At 40.2% G+C, this 19,750-nt stretch overlaps 2 protein-coding genes across 2 annotated transcripts; both read right to left on the reverse strand.

Moving 5' to 3' along the window:
• Positions 1-421: 421 nt before the first annotated feature.
• Positions 422-9,545, reverse strand: LOC117472558 (protein prune homolog 2-like). Its single transcript, XM_034117822.1, has 10 exons — positions 9,532-9,545; positions 9,020-9,418; positions 7,315-7,403; positions 6,908-7,129; positions 6,617-6,796; positions 6,307-6,406; positions 5,899-6,030; positions 5,132-5,218; positions 4,711-4,809; positions 422-1,764 (listed from the first exon to the last, which is right to left on the reverse strand). The coding sequence occupies exons 1-10, from the start codon at positions 9,543-9,545 to the stop codon at positions 1,734-1,736; spliced, it is 1,353 nt and encodes a 450-aa protein (XP_033973713.1). The 3' UTR covers positions 422-1,733.
• A 561-nt stretch (positions 9,546-10,106) lies between these two features.
• Positions 10,107-12,720, reverse strand: LOC117472762. Its single transcript, XM_034118152.1, has 2 exons — positions 11,265-12,720; positions 10,107-10,433 (listed from the first exon to the last, which is right to left on the reverse strand). The coding sequence occupies exons 1-2, from the start codon at positions 12,464-12,466 to the stop codon at positions 10,337-10,339; spliced, it is 1,299 nt and encodes a 432-aa protein (XP_033974043.1). The 5' UTR covers positions 12,467-12,720; the 3' UTR covers positions 10,107-10,336.
• Between the last annotated feature and the right edge of the window lie 7,030 nt (positions 12,721-19,750).

Consider the following 19,750-nt stretch of genomic DNA (forward strand, 5'->3'; position numbering starts at 1 on the left):
TATATATGAAGTCTAGACATTGTGCAAAAGAACAGTGTCTCTGGAAAATATCTATTTTCCAGCAAAACATCTATTTTCCAGCAAAACAATGGCGCTAAACCTATTCAGGAGTGACACAATAATGATGTTAATGAAACTCTTCACTGTTGACACTGTCAACATAAATGAGATAATATCTGTGTTTTAATCTTTTAGAACAAAAACAGTGAGAACTTTTGATTATTAGGCAATGAGCACTGTGTTTATTGTAGTGTATTGTATATGGTACTTTTTGACAGGAATGCCAAGGAGGAACACATATTTAATTAAGTTAAACAACTTTAACAACAAATGAATACCTTGCAAGCAACAAACAAGTGTATACAAATATAATATAAGAAAAGCATGTTAAAGTAGACACACCCCCCCTCTCTCTCACACACACACACACACACACACACACACACACACACACACACACACACACACACACACACACACACTCAAACTAGCAATTGAAAGCATGCAATACGTTACTGCAGCTACGATGGCCCCGAGAGCTAAACGCACTGCAACTTATAGACAAACTAAAGTAAATACAGAATCACATTGCATATACAGAGAACTTTGTGAAATCTGCATTCTATATTTGCCTATGTTCTTTATATATAGCATCTATGCAATTGCTTTTGTGTTCTGTTTTTGCAGAATGGTTCTGTATTTGGAGCTTATGTGTTATGTTTCTGAGTTTTCTTTTGTTTTGTCTTTCTGCATGTGTTTAATTGAGTTTGCAGTGCACTGAACTTTAAGGGCAATCATAGATCCCTGCTATTTTGCTACCTTTAAGAGTGCAAGTACTTTCACAGTGACAGTGTTAGTGGAACAGCCTAGAGACAGCCTTTTAGAAGTTTCCAGAGATGTTGAGTGGGATGGTGGAATAATATAAAACTCACTGTGACAGGAGCCATCTGAACAATTGTAAACTATTCATACAACAGTTTGACCATTTGTTTCATGCCATTACAAACATACCAGACATTTACAGTACAAATACTTTTTTTGTGATTGGATCATCTTTTTTGTAAACCTTTAATACCTAAAACTATGGTCTGAATAGAGTATCCCTTAACGTTACAGTCCACACCAATAACCAATTGCCAAAGCAAAATACGTGTTTATTTGTGAACAGATGGGAGGTAATAAAACTTGTCTTTTCATGTGTTTGGTAATAAGGTAAAAGTCATAAGCCTTTCTACGTCTTCGAGGAATCCACACTTATTATTACCATGGTTTACAAAAGGTACAGATGGCAACTGGCAGGGTAGATTAATACATGAATTAAAAATAAGCCTGTTAGTAATTTCTCCAAAGTAAATGACATAATAATACAAGTTGTGTTAATTAAAGATTAAGACAAAGGAAATAAAAGCTACAGAATGTGTAACACAATCAAGTGCTGTGTGATGTACAGTAATACAGGATAAAGCATCTTCCCTTCAGCACAGTGACAGTCTCTGCACTGTAAATACAGTATTATGTCCAGCACCCTCAGGTTGGTACTCTGCTCAATGAACAAGCAGCTGCCTGATGTTTTGTACCACAGCATCTTCCTTTTCTAACCATTTTCTAGTTGTTGTTGTAACAACTATGTGCCGTACATGTCATGCTGCCGACTAGCTTATATTCAAATATGCCATAGCAGAGTACAGCATAATGCAGGGAGAAGACGGGCAGCAGTCCGGGATCTTTTACTGTCAGACAAAAGAGTTCCCCTTCTTGTCGGCTCTGATGTGGGGAGAAGATGAGAGGAATAATTTTAATACATCTTTGTCATCATGGCATTAGAATTATACATTTATAGCAGGGGGATTGGCAAACAAAAACTGAATGATATGTGAGAAATAAAAACAGAAGTCAGATCATAAACTGGATACCTCTGCAAGGGCTTCTTGCTTGTAGCAGATGCAGATATATTATCATCTTAATTTAAACGGCACATCTCATTATATACAGCGTTTTTCTGTTAACACTGGTTACCAGGCCAGCTCTTAGATTTATTCGCAGTGGCACAAAAGACAGTTTAATAAGCATATAATAAAACTCAGAGTGATGCGTCTGCTCTGCAGGAGGTTAAATATGATGCTCACCTATGTCTACTCTAGACTAATCAAATACATTCTTTGGGACAATTTAGTTGTTAGAATTAGATTAGTATACTTTTTAGGATGTATGTTAGTTATTATGTAGGTTCTAAATGTTTCTGTACAATAAATGAACTCAAGCCAATTCTAGACTTGTTATTAAGATGTATTTCAAATACCTTCTCTTTTCTGTATAGTCCCCTATTCGCAAGCTTCGGATAGCTTATTAGTATGTCCTATTTCTCATCTCCATTCTGTCTTATTATTGTACTTTGTATTTTAACTGATTGTAAATAAAACGAGTTGAATTGTCTTTGCCTTTATCAATTATCTTCCATTCTTCACTTATAAACACCGATTCATTCAATACAGCAGGAGACCGGCTTTGCTAAAGTATAAATTACCTCAGAAACCAGCCAAACACTAGCACATACTTTGTAGGCTAAAGACACATAATTGTTCAATGTTCTACTGCAGGGAAATATCTAAAGTACACTTGTGCAATGTCAATATAATCTTAAATATAAACATTTATTTTCTTGAGGCATATCCGTGCTGTATGTGTCCTTGTCTTGGCTAATCAGTATTTTATCACTAAGACCTGCTTGGGGTTTAAAGCAGTTAGTTGAGTAGATAAGATTTTTGGCCAGTCAAGTTATTCTATGATAGAAAGAGGCAGAGCTTAAGACAGATATACAATATACAAAGACTCGGCACATTACTACAGGAAAAAAGATTGTTACTATTAAAGAAAGTTGTGGTCTCAGCATGTTTTCGTTCAGTCTCTCTTAATCTCTGCAGTGTCTACGTGCTGTTTGATTGGGTAAACACCTATTTTTTTATTTCTTTTTCTAATTCATCGAATGTTGGTGATTCAGCAATCATGTCCTTCTTTGTCTCTGTTAAATTCCCTTGCTGACAGAGAGTGGCCCTCTACTTACTTAGCAGATGTGTCCTGCAATGCAGTATCCAGTCTGGTTAAGCATTAAGTTAGAGGGCAGAGAGCAAAGGTTAGTGAGGGAGGTGAACAGCTGACAGGGAGCAACCATATTGTCAGTACACATGCAGTTGCTGGGGATTAGTAGCCTGCTTCCAGACTGCCATTGGAGGGTGGATGAAAGGAATGGAAAACAAGCATCAGTTCTCTAAATTGGTAGTGTTTAAGGTTGAAAGAGGGAGCCCCAGATACACTGCAATGCATATGGAGGATAATTTACCAACATTAAACCAAAGAACATTGTACCCTTATACAGTGAACCCTTTTTCACAAACACTGGTTCTAGGTCAGTCTCTAGTTTTCAGACTCAAGACACCCTCCCTTCGATAATGAATAGAAATGAAGTATAATATAAGACAGCTTTAATTTTTCCATGTTCTCAACATCGCTCTATTTTCATCAAAGCACCAGCAAGCATGTGCGTGTGTTAGGAAGTTTGTTTGCAAAATAACTCCAAACAGCAAACAGACACATACAAATCATAAAACATATACAGTATGTTCCACAGAGATACGGCCCTAACCACAAGAAAACAACAGCATTGGTCATTTGTTTATTTTTTCTTGAATAGCAGCCTGGTAGTGGTGTACATGAATGTTCTCTAAGTATCAAAGATGTGTGAGACTGTGTTGGCAATTTACACCAACTACTGTGTTTTGCTTTGGTGGTACCAATAAAGTCCCACCGAACAATTAACACTGCTACCTTTATGACTTAGTTTTAGTTATTGTGGTTACTGGCCAATAGTTTGTGCCCAGTCTCAAACACACGATGCTAATAGTTTTAACTCATCTCACTGAAATCTATCATTAGCCAGCTGCAGTTAGAATACTGTACCTCATATTATTTCACACTGTGGTAATATGTTGCTGCCAATTATGAGAGAGTCCAGTCTCTGCTACTTGTCTGCAAGGTCGACTGACAGTATGATTCGGTCACATTATGCATTTCAGGTCGATTGAAAACAAACCGTAAGACCTGCCCCACGTATGGAAGTCACTGTGTTTATTTGTTGGTTTATAACTTAGGTTGTATTTGGTCATTAGATCTCAACTAACATTTAACAAAATATTAACCGAGCTACAGGAACAGGCACATCACAAACTGAGAGAAATAAGCAAATCAAAATCTTTCTCATTTTATGTTGAAGAAGAAGGCAGCCAATAGTCAGTAAAAGGTTAGTCCCTGCTTGTGAAAATTCAAAAAATGTCAGTACAGACAAGTTAGTCGATTTACCTCATGCATGCAAATTTGTGTATACCCCTCTCCTCGTCATACCTTGGGGCAGAGTGAGAAATGTTTTAGTCCACAAACAGCCGCCAAAAGAAATGATCCTATGACTGAGGATTTCAACTGAATATACTAAGGAGGGGGACGCATTGGTTAAAGAAGTGTACTAACAATGGTTACATTGTCAATTCATGGGGATTAAGGTGTCAGGCTGTTACCAAAAACATAGACCTGACAGGAAGTTTTCCAAAAACTCAAAGAAATACAAACATTGTTTTTACACAAGAAAAAAATGAAAGGGTAATCGTTTTCAACTTGTGATGTGTGGTTTTATACGTTACACTTTAAGAAGAGCTTACTCACTTTACAATGCTGGGGGGAATGTGGACGTACTCCATTGGGATGATTTCTCCAAGCTCTCGCAGACTGTTCACATACTTTATCTTGCTGCTGAACTTGGAGCTGCAGAGACAGAAACATATGGTTTATATCAGTAATGTGAAATATTGTGTTTCCAATGTAAACAAAATGTGATTTTGGACAAATAGGTTGTTGTATTTTGATTTGTAGTGTTGTCAAGTGCTAATACTTAAAAAAGTAAACCCATAGATGCAGAAAGTTAAATATAAAAACCTGGAAACACATACTGTTGGTGGAATATAAGTTAAAAGAGGAATGTGTACATGTAAAACAAATGTAAACCTCTGTTGCGCTTTACTTCCTGTCAACTACTGTGATGATGTGTGTGTATGTGTCATCTAAATGTTTACTACAAAAATGAAACCTTATGAAGGGTCTGGTGATTCCCAGCAGAGTCCTTATGAACCAGGAAGGATGGACAATGATGAACATCTTAAGATTTTTCTTCAGTCTGTGAGGAGAAGCAGTAGTGGTGTAATAAGATTAGTAAAGGTTTAACTAATACCATATTGACTTATTATTAGGTATTCCATGTGTATCATTCCTGCTTGCTGCTATAAAGTAGACTTTATTATAGGAGTAGAATGAAGATAAGAGGTAGTACACACAGGGAACTAAGCTCCTATGATTTATTTCTGTCACTGACATTATTTACAGAGTTTTACCATTATACATCAATGAAGCACAAGTATCTGAGCATTTATAGATCTGCCTCAATGATCACTCAAAATGATGATTCTCAGTGTCTGAAGTGTCAAATGAAAGCTCAGTGAACTGACTGTCTGTCAGTATAGGGAGAGGGTTGAGTGAACTAGTACTTACTGACACAGATAATTCTCTTTTAAAACAAAATCTACAACTGAGTTTATCTCACATCTTTTGTTGAGCATTTAAAAATTAAGGTTTGCAGTAGGTTTATCCCTACAGTCTATGGTTTACTACGCCCCCTTCTGGCCTACTGGTACAGCACAAGCGATCGTCAAAAAGTATTTACAAAATAATGTAGGCTTAGCAGAGCTTCCATAATTGTATGCATATCAACTTTTGCTTATATAATTAAAACTTACACAGAAATGTTTGTGTGCTTCAATAATAACAGTTATACATTGCATTTTCTTGTTTGTATAGTACCTTCTGTCTATCATTTGGTAGCACTTTTTCATCCAGGTAAAGCCCGGCATCCTTCTGCGAGGTGTGGCACCATTCAGGTAAACAATCATGTAATCTTCTGCCACCATTAGTTCCAACGTACTTATTACATACCTACGCAGACATAGAAAATGCTGTGTAAAGACGATAATATATAAGAACTGCTACAAAAGCAACACCAGTGTTTTTCTAGTTAATTGAATTGTATAAAATACAGTAAATAATCAATTCCAAGTTCACATTTAAGTGAGCCGTTTTGGTCAGAACTGTTTTTTAATGGTTTGATGTGGCCCCTATGCTCCGATGAAGGAAAATCTTTGTGCAACAAATCAAGACATCATTTGATGTTCGCTTGTATTACACTACATCATGAAGCATAGCTATACTTACAGAAAAAGGTTTTCCATTACATAATTGTAATTGTCAAAGTCGCTGTCTGGTAGGAAGCATGCTGCAAACACGATGATGGCATTTTGTTCAGCATAATAACCTGACAAAATAAAAAGACACAATGTGCAGTTATCCACCACTTAGTCATTTCTAACATTGAGTTGGAAATGATTTACCATAAGTTAATTTAATCATGAACGAGGAAGACACACCAACTGTCAAAAGGCAGAGCATCACTAGACTCAATATGATAGAATGATATGAAACATAAAGAAACAGGTACAGCTTTTAAACATTTGTATTTGCGTACCTCCATGAGAAATGACTCTTTTGTATGGCTCAATGCACTTCATGTCAATGCGATGCTCCTGCTCTCCGATCACCACACTCCTCCACAGACGGTTTTCCCTGCTCTCCTCAGCTGCTCTGTGTGCTGCAATCGCATCACCTGATGCTGCTCCTGCATCCATATTTGACTCTTCTGAGTCACCTGTTTGTGAAATAAAGACAATTTTACAGGACAATAACTATACTTTTTTAGACAATATGTAATGTCAGTGTGGCTGTGTGCATGTTTGTATTGTGTCTTCAGGTGTTTGACCGTGTCTGTTGAACTCCAGCTCGTCTGCCTCATCAGGACTGTCCAGCTCGTCTACATTGACATCCAGGTCATCTCCAGTATCCAAGGCATCGTCCTCAGTGTCCAGGGCATCTTCTGAGAGAAGAGACCCCTCACTGCGGTCCAGTGACACATTCATTGGTGGAGCTGTCAACTTTCTCCTCTGATTGGAGCCCCCTGACACATCAGCTGAGGATGGTGCATCTGGTCAAAGAGAGATGGTTTGATTTTATTCTTAGATTCAAATATGTTTTTCAGAGAAATGTTTTCAATCACTGTTATTTCCCCCAATGCAACTTTCTTTAAGTCTGTAAAACATAATAGTGAAAAGAGATTATTCCTTGATAGGGTAAATCAGAGAAGTTTAGTTTATCTTGCTGTTTATTTACCTTCTCTGTTATCCATCTCCTCAGCAGCCTCCTCACTGGAGGCCGTCTTCATCATAATCCCCGATGCACCGTCTCCCTGTTGGGAGTGTCTGCTCAGAGGCACAGAAACACAATAATAAGCCACAACATAAATTATCATCGCTATCACCACTGCCACCAGAGGCACAGCTACGAATAGTATTGGGCCAAACAAGACAAAGACAATCATCTACAAAGAAAACTTTTCCCATGACAGCAAATGAGAAAGAGTTTCAAATCTGTTCATTTGACTTTGGACATAAAAAGATAACAGAAGCAGACAGAGAAAGAAACTCACTGCTTCATTCCCTGGCTGCACGTGTGGGAAGAGGAAACAATACTGAGCAGTGTTGCTACCTCCCCCAACCAAAGCCCCTCTAACAGACTTGATTAACATAAGGCCTGGTAACAATAGAGGGAAGCAGTACTGAGAAACCAGTACACATGATTATAGCAACAACGACACCCGCACATTTCCTCCTCCCTTTTTTCAATAATCTCTGTCACCTACCTTTCACTTACTCCTTCTTCTCCTATCAGAGAGACTGAACCACTCTTTCCACAATCATAATCAGGTCATGTGACCACCTGATTAGGTCTGCCGTGCACGCAAACACACAGAGTACAAGACAGGGGAGGGTGGTGCATCCCAAAGAGGGGGCAGGTCATCACAATTACAAAGTGGGGCAAAACAAGTACCATGGTGCAACTGCTAACAAGGAACAATTAAACTGCAGAACACACACGCACACGCACGCGCGCGCACACACACACACACACACACACACACACACACACACACACACACACACACACACACACACACACACACACACACACACACACACACACACACACACACCACACACACACACACACACACACACACACACACACACACACACACACACACACACACACACACACACACACACTACATGCATGTACACTAACTGAATATATATAGACAAACACCCTGTGATGTTCTATATTGTATTGGTATACGCTGGTCAAGTCAGTACTCCTCCTGCAGTTCTTTCTATTTTTCTTAATCCTTATTGATGGTGTAAAGAAAGGGGGTATCATGTGTGGACTAATTGAGGGGAAATTGTGGTATTGGTCTCTATAAACAAAACTGACACTTCTTTTAAATTTCACTCCTGCTGATTTGGGTAGATCATTTTTGCATGACCTATAGCCACAGCCACATCTTTGTACATTTTGAGTTCTGTAAATCAGAAATGAACCCAATCTTGCTTCTTCAAACCATTTTGTATTATGTATCATGTCACAGGACGCACTGAAATAGTAGTAAATATATTTGAACCTGTTCATCAAAGTACAACATATTGTAAGGACTGATTCCAGCGTTAAAATGATCTGTGCTGCCTCTTTGTGGTAAAAGTCAGTAGTACAGCTTTTAGTCTGTGGAAAGTCTATGCACATCCTTAGCGCTCTCTTTCTCCCTCATTTATAATGAACAGTAAACAACTATGATCATGTTTCAGCTTTTAAGAAAAGACAATGAAAGAACATCTCATTTAAAATGACATTGTCTTTTGGAGGCTAACTTGAAAAAGGGATGTCTGATACAAAAAGGACATGAGAGCACCCACATGTTCACACAGTGCTGGGTCTGTTGAACCTACTGAGGAGCAACATTTAGTCAGTATGAGCGAAAGCTCACCTTGATGGGAGAGAGTAAATATTTTCCTCTGGCATATACAGCGCATGATCTTCCCTCTCAGGGTGGACATTTGATTGGTAGAAAGGCTGTCCGTCAAACTCGTAAGTCTCATTCCGACTCTGGCCATCAGCTTGATACTGAGAGGACTGGAGTTCATAGGCGAACATGGAGTTGGAGTCATCTCCATACTGGCTTTCAGCTGTATATTGAAACTCAGAACCATGTTCATCCATACAGGCTGTTTGGGCACACTGGTTTTCAGTTCTATGGTCAATGTGGTGGTAGCTGTAGCCGTATTGTGTTTGGCCCTGGGTTACATTCTCAGTTCCTGTCCACTGGTAAGCAGCGTTCTCGTTGGTTGGCGGGGAGGAAAGCTGTGAAGTCGCATCTTGTTGTCCTCTTTCAGGGGAATAGGGGATAAGGGATCAGTACAGAAAGAAGGAGAAATTCAAATGAGACAAGGAACCTCATCCATTTGCCTTTAGTATTTTGTATGACTCGTGTTTTTTTACGTTAACATTTTCATGTTTTTCTTTAAATTACTATATTCAATACACTCATGATCTGCTCCACTGTATTCTATATTTTATAATATATATACTATATTCTAATGGATTGCAAGATGAGATCTTCATTGGTCAATTGCTGTTCTGTGGCTTGTCCAACACACTGTTGAGTTTAAATCATAATATTAGCTTTACATTAAAGGTAACCTGTGGAGTTTTTGACCACTAGTAGCAATATAAAGCACGGTGTTTGCAGGTGGGTGTTGCATCTGTTCTCACCACACACATGAAGACACGTGTGTGGTGAGAATGCAAGTGCAATATATATTCCTGCAATTATAAGTGATTGAAAGATGTCCGAAAGGAAATGTAGAACTGCCCCAGCAAAAACAGGTTGCAAAAGCTACAAATAAGATGTATTGCAAATGTTTTCTGAAGAAGGAAATGCATTCAACATGTCTGTTAGGACTCAAGGACACACATTGTGTTTTGGTGAGTAACACTTATTTAAACAGAACATTTGTTTACAAGAAAACTCCACAGGGTACTTTTAACAGTGTTTAAATCCACACAAACCAGAATCATTTTATGCTTGCTATTCATTAATTTGAAAACCAAATCTTGCAATACTTGTCCAGAATAACAAACATTGAAGCAATGAGTCCACTTCACATACAGTATATCAAAAACAATTCAACAGAAGCAAACAAAAACATAGACACAAAGAGGCTATTGTATTCACTCATTGATAATGTAAAATTGATACTACACGGACAAACTATTATTGACTGATACATTGGGTATTACCTAATCACACATTCAAACACAGTCCTGTACGCATGCACTCACACCCACACCTTCTAAGAGAGCTAGGGGAGCTGTTTCCATTAGCTGTGGTGGGGCTCCAGCTGTAATGAGGCAGGTAATGCATATTTAATGAGGCGTAAACAGATTTATAAACACACACAGAGCTGCAGATCAAAGCTTGCTGACAATCACATGAAATACATGCACATACAAATGCAGTTTGTTTTGCGCTAACAATACACAAACACACAGACGGACACAAAATCAGTTTCTGTCACACCACTCATATTCATTTTCACATCCTCACTGTCAATCTTAGTCTGTCACTCACCAATACAACACACACACAAGACTCATTTCCTCACGAGGGCCTTTTAGCTCAATTTCGACCGTCTGTTCAGTGATTCCCATATTCCTCTGACATTCACACCATTGTGAAAGCTGTAGAGACTAAAACACTGAACAGAGAACTAAAGGAGCGTGAGGGAAGGGGTGGTTGGCACGGCACGTGTGTGTGTGTGTGTGTGTGTGTGTGTGTGTGTGTGTGTGTGTGTGTGTGTGTGTGTGTGTGTGTGTGTGTGTGTGTGTGTGTGTGTGTGTGTGTGTGTGTGTGTTTGAGCAGAACCAATACATGAGCACAGGCATATTTATTCTCTAGTGTAGAGTTAGAAGTCTCAGTAACAGATATCTAAAAAAATTGGAAATCAAACAATAACCATTTGCAAGGCTACAGCAGATGTACATGACAAAATGATGTTGTGTTTTTTTAATGTAGTTTGGTTTAACAAATATTTTAAGGGTGAGTATGTTGTCTTTTAACTTTAATATCTATCTTCATTTTTTTTTGGTATGACATAATTGTTCTTACTTTTGAATAATTATAAATGTGTCCAAGGTAGAATAAAACAGAGCTTAAGACAGTTTTTGCTTACCTTGAAACAGGTGAAAAGCGATCTTGAGAAGATTGATGATCTCCAACGTGTTGTTCAGTCAACCATTCATCACAATCAACAGTCCTTACAGGTTGGCCATTATAGTAATCCACTGTATTTGGTAGGAGCCTCTGTGGCTCAAGAGTTTGTAAACCTGTTTGTTGAAATGATGAACCTCCAACCAGCTCCTCAGTGAAGCTTAGCAGATCGCAAGATCCTGACTGTTGTCTTTCTGTGCTCTCTTTATCAGTTATCTCCTCCAGCTCTTCCTCATCATTCTCATCCTCCATCAAATCTCCAGAAAATGGTAATCCAAGTCCTCTTTGAGTAGAATAGCCAGATTCACTTAAAGGGGTACCAAGCAAAGAGCTGGTGTGGGAGACTGAACTGTTGGTAAGTATAGGTGATTGTGGTTCACATGTGGTTGGCGGTGCAACCTGTCCCACTAACTGGGACCCCCAGCCTTGAAGGTCTCCCAAGGAAGTGGGGCACTGTGTAGGTGCAGAGGGTGACTGCCCACCCTCGTCTGAATCTTCCATTGAAATCTGTGAATGGACATAAACTTCCTCTCTGGTCTTCAGGAAGTGGTCTGATGGATATCTAAGTGATGGGGACACACTTCTGGCCACAAAGCTTGACTTATCGTCATAGTTGCCTTCTTCTACCTGTGTTGGACTGCATTCTGTTGATCTTGAATCTGACTGATGAAAAGATTTAGAGTTAGTTTTCGACTGGCTAGGACTGATTATTTGTGGCACCATGTGATGATCAGTGGTAATATCAAGACTTGCTTGGTATTGTGGGCATGAGACAGCTTGACTTTGCTCTGTTACTTTGCTTAGTGTGCTGTCAGTACCTCTGATAATTTGGTTTTGTATACTTTGTTCTGGGTTCTCCTGGTGCCCTCTGTTTGCAGCTTTGGCTTGGGCTTGTAGAACAGTGGCAGCATAAGAAAGCATGCTAAATGTCTCCATGGACTTTCTTGTACCTTTTGATTGACTGACACACTGTTTAGGCCTATCGTGCCATTCTCTCTCAGCTTCTTTTACTGTGCCAGACACAATGATGTAATCCATTTCTAGGCCTGATGATGAATCTCCATCTGAATTGGATCGGAGTTCGTCTCGACTACCTGGGTGAAGGCTGTCCGGGCTATATTTCAGCGTGTCTCTATCCCCCCCAGAGCTGGAGCTTAAGGACATGGTTTCTGTAGTTTTTCCCACTGCATTTCCATTGCTCTCATTGTCATGACCACTTTCACTGGCATGATCTTTCGACACAGGATTATCAACAAGGCTTGGGGATAATGATTGGTCACACGGCACTTGAGCATCAGCAGCTTCTCCTGGACATGAATGATGTTTAGGTGAAGTGGTCTGAGTGACAGTGGAGTAGTCCACCAGGACAAATGGGGAATGATCACCATGTTGCTCAATCCAATCAGCTTCCTTTGATGTTGTTTGGTCCTCATTACTCTCATTTGAACTTACTTCACTGCTAATCATGTGACCCAACTCACTAGCTCCCTCAAAAAGGAACACTTGGTTGGTCGTCTGTTCTTTGTCTGAAATATCTGCTCTGGATTCAGTGTTTCCCAGAGGGTCAGCCTTCTGATTGGGCCCCTCGATCTGATTAGGTCTTGTCACAGCTATAAAAGGGCTAGACTGCTCCTCAAGCTGTATCATGTCTACTACGGGGCTAGAATGAGCATCAGGGGAGGATGGCAGGCTCCAAGGGCCAGCTCCTACATTTTCATATTCTGAAGTAGAGGTGACCATGCCAGGCACAGGTAGGTCCCACATGTCAGTCCCTTGGTGGGGGGTAGTCTCATATTCTGAACGTTTAGATGCCAAGTCCTGCAAGACACACTCTTGGCTCTGAAAACTCTGGAAGTCATCGTCGCCTGTTTCTTCACACTGTGTTGTACCTTCTGCGGCCTCTATAACTATTTTCACATTGTGTTCATAACATTTCCATCCCACTTCTTCAGGTGATTGAGTAAGTACTTTATTCATACCTCTCTCCTCTCCTTTAGCTGTTTCTTGTTCTACCTGTTTGTTTACATGTGTCTCTGGAGAATCACTGGTGTCCAGGGATCCCATGTGACTAAGGTTCTTTCCATTTTCAGGTCCTTCGGGGCTTGTTACTGTGGAAGAGCTGTCTTCCTGTATGGTGGTGTTCCACATCACCATTCCACATCCAGGGAATCCTTCTGGACTTTCCACAGATGCACCAGTCTTAACGTTTGGGATCACCCCACAGAAAGAACCTGAGTTTCCAGACAAGTTGTCAGGGGTCGTGAGAGGTGATAGACTGTCATCCCTGATTGTCATATTCCACAAATCTAGGGATTCAGGGTAAGACGTGGTGGTTCCGCTATCTGATTTGAGAAATCCCTTCTGTGCTGAGTATGTCCAGAAATCTAGGAGCTCCATTTGCCTGTCTCCTTTTTTCCCTTGGACCCCTTCGTCATCTTCTTTAGATGTGTCTGGTGTTAGAGTGTTTAGGGTTGCTTTCTTTCTCAACAATGAGGATGTTTTTTCTTTCACTCCAATGATACCAGCCCTGCATTTTCCAATAAATTCCTCCTCTGGTGGTGTCAATTGCAGACTATGTAAGGTAATGGGGTTCCACTTATCGTGATCTACAGACTCTGGGTTCCAGGTGTCGTATGATTCAGTCTGCTCAGTGATCAGACTAAGCTGGGGCTCAAGGTTCTTTCCCCTCTGTTGGGCATTTTCTGATTTTAAGATCTCTTCTTTGCTGTTTTGTTCAGTCATATCATCAAGTGACTCTTTCCCTCTATCTTCCTCTATGATATTCAGCGGGCTCTCAGATCCTTTGGTCCTATTCCAGGCATTACTGTCACTCAAGGACATTGCTCCTTGTGTTTCAAAGCCAAGTTCATCCCAGGTCTCTGACAATGAAGATGACACACTGTCCTTGTGCTGCAGGCCATTAATCCTTTCAACTACATCTTCTGGAAAGAACCGGACCCCACAACTGCTGGGTGGACGGCTACCTACCACGCTGTTGACTGGAGTTGGAGGAACCACAGTGTCAGTCATGTCACTACCATGGATTTGACCATGGTCGTCAATTGAAAAATGTCTACTGTCAAGCCCACCTAATGAAGCAGAGAAATCCAACAAGCTGAGCTCATCAAGTTCTGATAAGCTAGAGCTACCTTCTCTTGTTTCTACTTCATCTACTCTCGCTCCAGAAGTGGCTAATTCTCCTCTTGTTTGCATTGACTGGTCACTGCTATTTAGTGGGTCAAAACTAAACAGGTCTAAGTTTTCATTCTTATTTCTGCCGGAGAGGTTCTTCCTCCTCTCAGGTGGAACAGGAGGTGAGAGGGATAACATTCCCAGGGGAGAAGGGTTTCTCAGGAAGAGTCCTCCTGGTCCTGCAGCTGGTCCTCCTCCTGCTATAACTTCCCCGACTGGGCTGTCATCACTGAGGAACACCGAACTCTCTTTGGAGGAGCGGCTGCTCCGGATGGTGGTCATACCACTGTCGGGGCTCACAAGCTCCCCACCAGCACCAGCACCTACCCCTCCTGTGACTTCTTCTCCATCAGTCATCACTCTATGTGCAAAGATAAAACAAACACCATCACTGAATTGTGTCGATTTCTATCCATACGTTTTTTCAATATATATATGAGATTTGAACCAATACTGGATGATACAGCAATGCATCTAAGTACCTTGCTATTGGCACCACATCTCCACTGCCACCCTCGGTTCTCTCAATGTCAGAGCCATCCATGTCATTGATACCAGATGATCCCTGGGAGAACTCGACACTGCCTGCCACTCCCTCTGTGGAAGAGGTCCTACTGCTGGGGTGGCAGGCTAATACAGAGCTCCGCCGATCGACAAAGTCCCTGAGGAGGCCCTTTATTTCTTCTACCAGCAGAGGAGGAGTACCGGAAGTTAAGCAGGTGTTTATAGGAATGTGATAGACCTGGAGACCCCCCCTGGCCTCCATTTCACCAGAAAGAGACCAGCTGGAAGACTCTTCCAACTCACAGCAGATCTGCAATATAAAGCCATTATGTTTTACTTTTTGGTTTATTCTAATGTATTTTTTTCCAAAGAATAGTTAGCTTATTTGTTTTCATTCCCAGGGTTAGGAGAAAAAAAACTGTGGACGACCCCTCTAATAACTGTTCAGTAAATGAGGTTTCAACAGGCAGCTGGTGAACTAAGATTAACAGTAATAAACAAGGGGACAAGCTTGCAAAACTCCACTGACAGTAGAAGTAACACAATCTGCCTACCAGTACCTCAAAAACTAATTATTCAAGAGAAAAACTTGTTTGCTTTTTTCAGGAACTGCTAAGCTTCTGCTGCTAGCTGTACCTCCGGTTTTGAAAAGTGAAGCCTATACAGAAAAGCCTTAAATATGCATGCTTTCTAATGGCCAGTGACTCTTCTGGTTGCAAAACATTTTTGATAGTATATAAGTATATGGGAATATTGATAGGAAATCCCACTTGATTTATTACATTATTAAACGTTGTAAACATTATGTTCATTTTTTAAATGATGGTCCCATTTACAGTTAAACAATGCTAAGAAGAGTATGCTTTGGGAGTGACTACTTTTTGATGGAAAGTTTGCTACCACAGCGTTGTAATGTCTGGGGTTTTCCTGTGTTTTCATCTTACAATTTAAACGTAGACAAAAACCCTCGTAAAAGTTATAGGTATAAATCCCCTGAAAATATTTTCAGGTTGTACTATGCTCCACTTAGGGTTCCAAAAAGGATTAATTCAATTGAAAAATAAATAAAACACATCACAATGCACATTTTAATTCCTCAACGTTATTCATAGGGGTGTGTTTATAAAAGAAGCACCATTATTCTTGACATGTGTGGCTGTGTTGGTGGTTGTAAATGTGATTTACCTGGTTTAGGAGATTTGTGTTGTTAGAGTAGACAGCCACCTGCTGGCGGGGATGGTGAACTGTATCATTGGTGGATAGGAGACCCACCAGAGCATCATAGCCATGGCGATGGCTGAATGATTCCAGCCCGTCCAGATAACCATGCCAGTCCTGGGAGATTATATAAAAAAAGTAAAAAATAAGCAGAAAGAAGGGGCAAGAATCAACATCTTAAATGTGTAATGCTAATTACTAGTCCAATGCAACTTTTTTTTTAATATAGTATTAATTAACTCATTATGAAAAAAAGCATTTATTACATTTTATTTGAATATTCCCAAAGTGATTAATAGACATTTTGGTTACAGCTGTATGGGAAACTTTGTTAGACCCCTGCCTTTCATTGCGCATATGATTAAAACATTTTAGGAAAACTGAAATGGTTTGAAGTAAGGCTTCATCTGTAGCAATGAGAGACGAAGCTGTCAAAACGCACAGAGGGGTAGAGACACTTTGTGATTTATTGTTTTGAAATTAACTGTTTGCTCTTAAAACAGCCACCATGCACAGATTATGGTAATTCAGTGACACACACAATGATTGATGGATGAAAAGTTGCATTAATTAATTGTTTTGCTTGTCAAGGAAACTTGCTTTTTCTTTCTTTCTGAAATGATTAACAACAATCTTATGGAAACCATAATTTGAAACGCTGGGTTACACACAAAGTGATACTTTTGAAAACATATTTGCTTGATTAATCTAGATTTGTTGTACAACTGTTTGTTTTGTAAAGTTGTCAAAATTGTTTTTGTGCTTATTTAAGTAGAACTTTTAAACAAAAGAGATACTGTCGTTTTAGTAAAGCTAATAGAGGCAAAAACATTACATTAATGTGTGAGTTTTTATCATTTTGCTTAACGTGTCTAAATAGAATGATTCTGCCCGACTTTAAAAGTTTGTATTCTTTTCTGTGTGCTGTATCTTACAGTGTCTGGTCCTTCTCTCTGCTTGAATGTGTGTATGAGTGTTTGGGTCCAGTGAAAGTGATTGATGATCGCTGCAGGCACTGTATCTGCCCAGGCTGTGTCAATATTAACCTGTGAGGATGAGGGGGCTACAATACTCCTCCCTCAGTTCCTCCCTCCATCCCTTCATCCTTTTCCCTCTTCACAATATGGCTGCTGCCAGACTAAGGCCCATCAATCCTAACACACACAACTGTCACTTCACTGACACTGCCATTTCTCAACACTGATATCCTGATGAGTTCAATGACGCTTCCCAAGATTCGTTAAAACACACATATTCACTCACATAAGTACAAACACACAAGCAAATGCACATGTAACCCTGACACATGCAGATACACACATGAATCCGCCTGCAGTCGTCTACTGTAATCTCAGTGTATGAACAAATATGTACCATTACGTACACATATGAGCGCTGGTAAAGCAATAAAGCCTTCATGATTTACAATACAACAAAGCAATGCTCAAATGATGCTGATATTCTAAAGCTACTACCCAACTGCGTGCATATGCACACCAAACTGCACAACACATTCTCACACACACACAGGCAGGGAAATAGTCAGAAAGCGAGCAGAGTGCAAATCTCTGAGATAACACGCAGAGCGACAGTCTGTCTGCCATTTGGCTCTTAACTTAGTAAATTACTACTCATATTGCCTGCCCCTCCTCTTTCACCCTCTTTCTGCCACCCCCAGATACACAGATTGCTTTTTCTTATAAATTACCAACATGTTAGCGATAAAAATCCACTTGCTAACTGTCTCCAAGAACCTTAGGATCCGGACAAAGAAACCTGTTTATCATTTGTTGAGCTTTTAGTAAGCTGAGATATCAAAACCCAACAGTTTCCTTTTAAACTCTTAATTTTCAGAAACGTCCTTTTTTATTTAAAAGCTAATTTTTCTTTAAAATGTTCAACATCAATAGCAGTAAAGCGAAAACACCTCAAATAAATGTTACAATAGCAATACAAAATAAAAGAAAACGTGCAACATAACATCAAGATAGTAATATAAGTAAGGGAAAATACCACATAAAACCCTGAAAACCCTTTAAGCAATATCTCTAGGTTTCAAAAATATTTCTTAACAAACACAATGAAAGGAAAGATAATCTGTTGTGATGATGGTGATAGTGCAACATAAGCTAACCAGATCTTTATGGCCTCTGATGCGTTACTGCAAATGGTTTCTGCGTAAAGTAATAGAATCCAGAGTGAATCAGCTGAAGAACATTGACCCAATGAATGACAGATAAATCCAACTGTGGACTTTGTGGAATCAGTCACTGGCCAATGTCAATGGTCAAAACAGTCAGAACTCATGCACATGCCGATAATTTGTGAATCAAAGGGGAATTATTCTACCTTTAACTGAACTTTGGGTGTATCTCATATTTATTTTCTAATGGCATCATTTCCTTTATCCTATATTTTTCTTTAACCAAATCCTTACAGTTCATTTGATTCGTTTCCCCCATCACCTGTGTCTCTTGATTCCGTCACACTTAGCCCTTATATTACTTTATTTCACATATTTTGCTCACACAAACACGCGTGCACACACAAACACAAACACATATACAAACAGACGCACGCACACAGACACGCACGCACACAGACACACACGCACACACACACTCCCTCCCTTTCTCTTGGTTGTCTTTGCTCCACAGGTAGCAAGTCTTTAGCGGCTGCTTGCAGTTCTCCCAACCTGCCATCATTATGCACAATAGCCTTAGGTACAAAACTCAGGCCTCATAACTCACGCCCCGCGCGCGTAAATTCCCGTGCAAACACAGTCAAAGCAAAAACACATTTCCTGCTGTCGCCAACATCTCCGGCAAAGAATTAATCAAGCGTTCATCCATTTAGGCTCTTTGCATACCCTTTCCGTCAGAACACAGAACGCTAAGAGACTTGCGAGTTCTTCTCAGGCGATCGTTTCGCCACCCTGATGAATCCATCAAGCGAGGTTTGATTTATACATCTGTCTGTGATCACAGCGGTACAGCTACAGCAAATGGGGTGGCAAGGAGCGAGCTGACACCACCCTGCTCAAATACACACATGCAAATGCACGCACACACGTGCAACATATACTACTTGCCACACACACACACACACACACACACACACACACACACACACACACACACACACACAGACACACACACACACACACACACACACGCATAGCCAAACTCACGCATGTGCCTACAAACCAACAGTCAAACGCTCTCGTGCACACACACACGCGTACACAAGAGTATTACTGCTTATGAAGTTTTTGGAGAGACAGAGGGAGAAGGGGAGGGGGGTAAAAGTTTGCAGAGAAAGGAGCCCAAATGTCTTTCTGTCTGCCTTTCTCATATGGGCCTTCTCCGCATGCTTCATTCGCTCAGCTCTAAGTGCAGGGATCTTGGGGCCAAGATGCAAGCACTGAGTCTATAAATGTTTTGTTTTGTTTATTTGTTTGCCCTCATAGCCCAAGGAAGCCACAGGGGGAGAATGAAATGTGGGAAGAGAAAGAACGAGAGGTTGCGGAGGAGA

The sequence above is a fragment of the Trematomus bernacchii genome, unplaced genomic scaffold (genome assembly GCF_902827165.1).
Source record: "Trematomus bernacchii unplaced genomic scaffold, fTreBer1.1, whole genome shotgun sequence".
Lineage (NCBI taxonomy): Eukaryota > Metazoa > Chordata > Actinopteri > Perciformes > Nototheniidae > Trematomus > Trematomus bernacchii.

What these genes read in the sequence shown, in the direction of transcription:
- LOC117472558 (XM_034117822.1), bottom strand. An exon ending in TACCAAATGATAGACAGAAG is followed by an intron (nt 5,219 to 5,898) that starts GTACTATACAAA and finishes TTCTCCTCACAG; the next exon opens with ACTGAAGAAAAATCTTAAGA. An exon ending in ATTCCCCCCAGCATTGTAAA is followed by an intron (nt 1,765 to 4,710) that starts GTGAGTAAGCTC and finishes TCCCCACATCAG; the next exon opens with AGCCGACAAGAAGGGGAACT.
- LOC117472762 (XM_034118152.1), bottom strand. Translation starts at nt 12,466, where the DNA reads ATGTCCTTAAGCTCCAGCTCTGGGGGGGATAGAGACACGCTGAAATAT. An exon ending in CGCTTTTCACCTGTTTCAAG is followed by an intron (nt 10,434 to 11,264) that starts GTAAGCAAAAAC and finishes GCCTCATTACAG; the next exon opens with CTGGAGCCCCACCACAGCTA.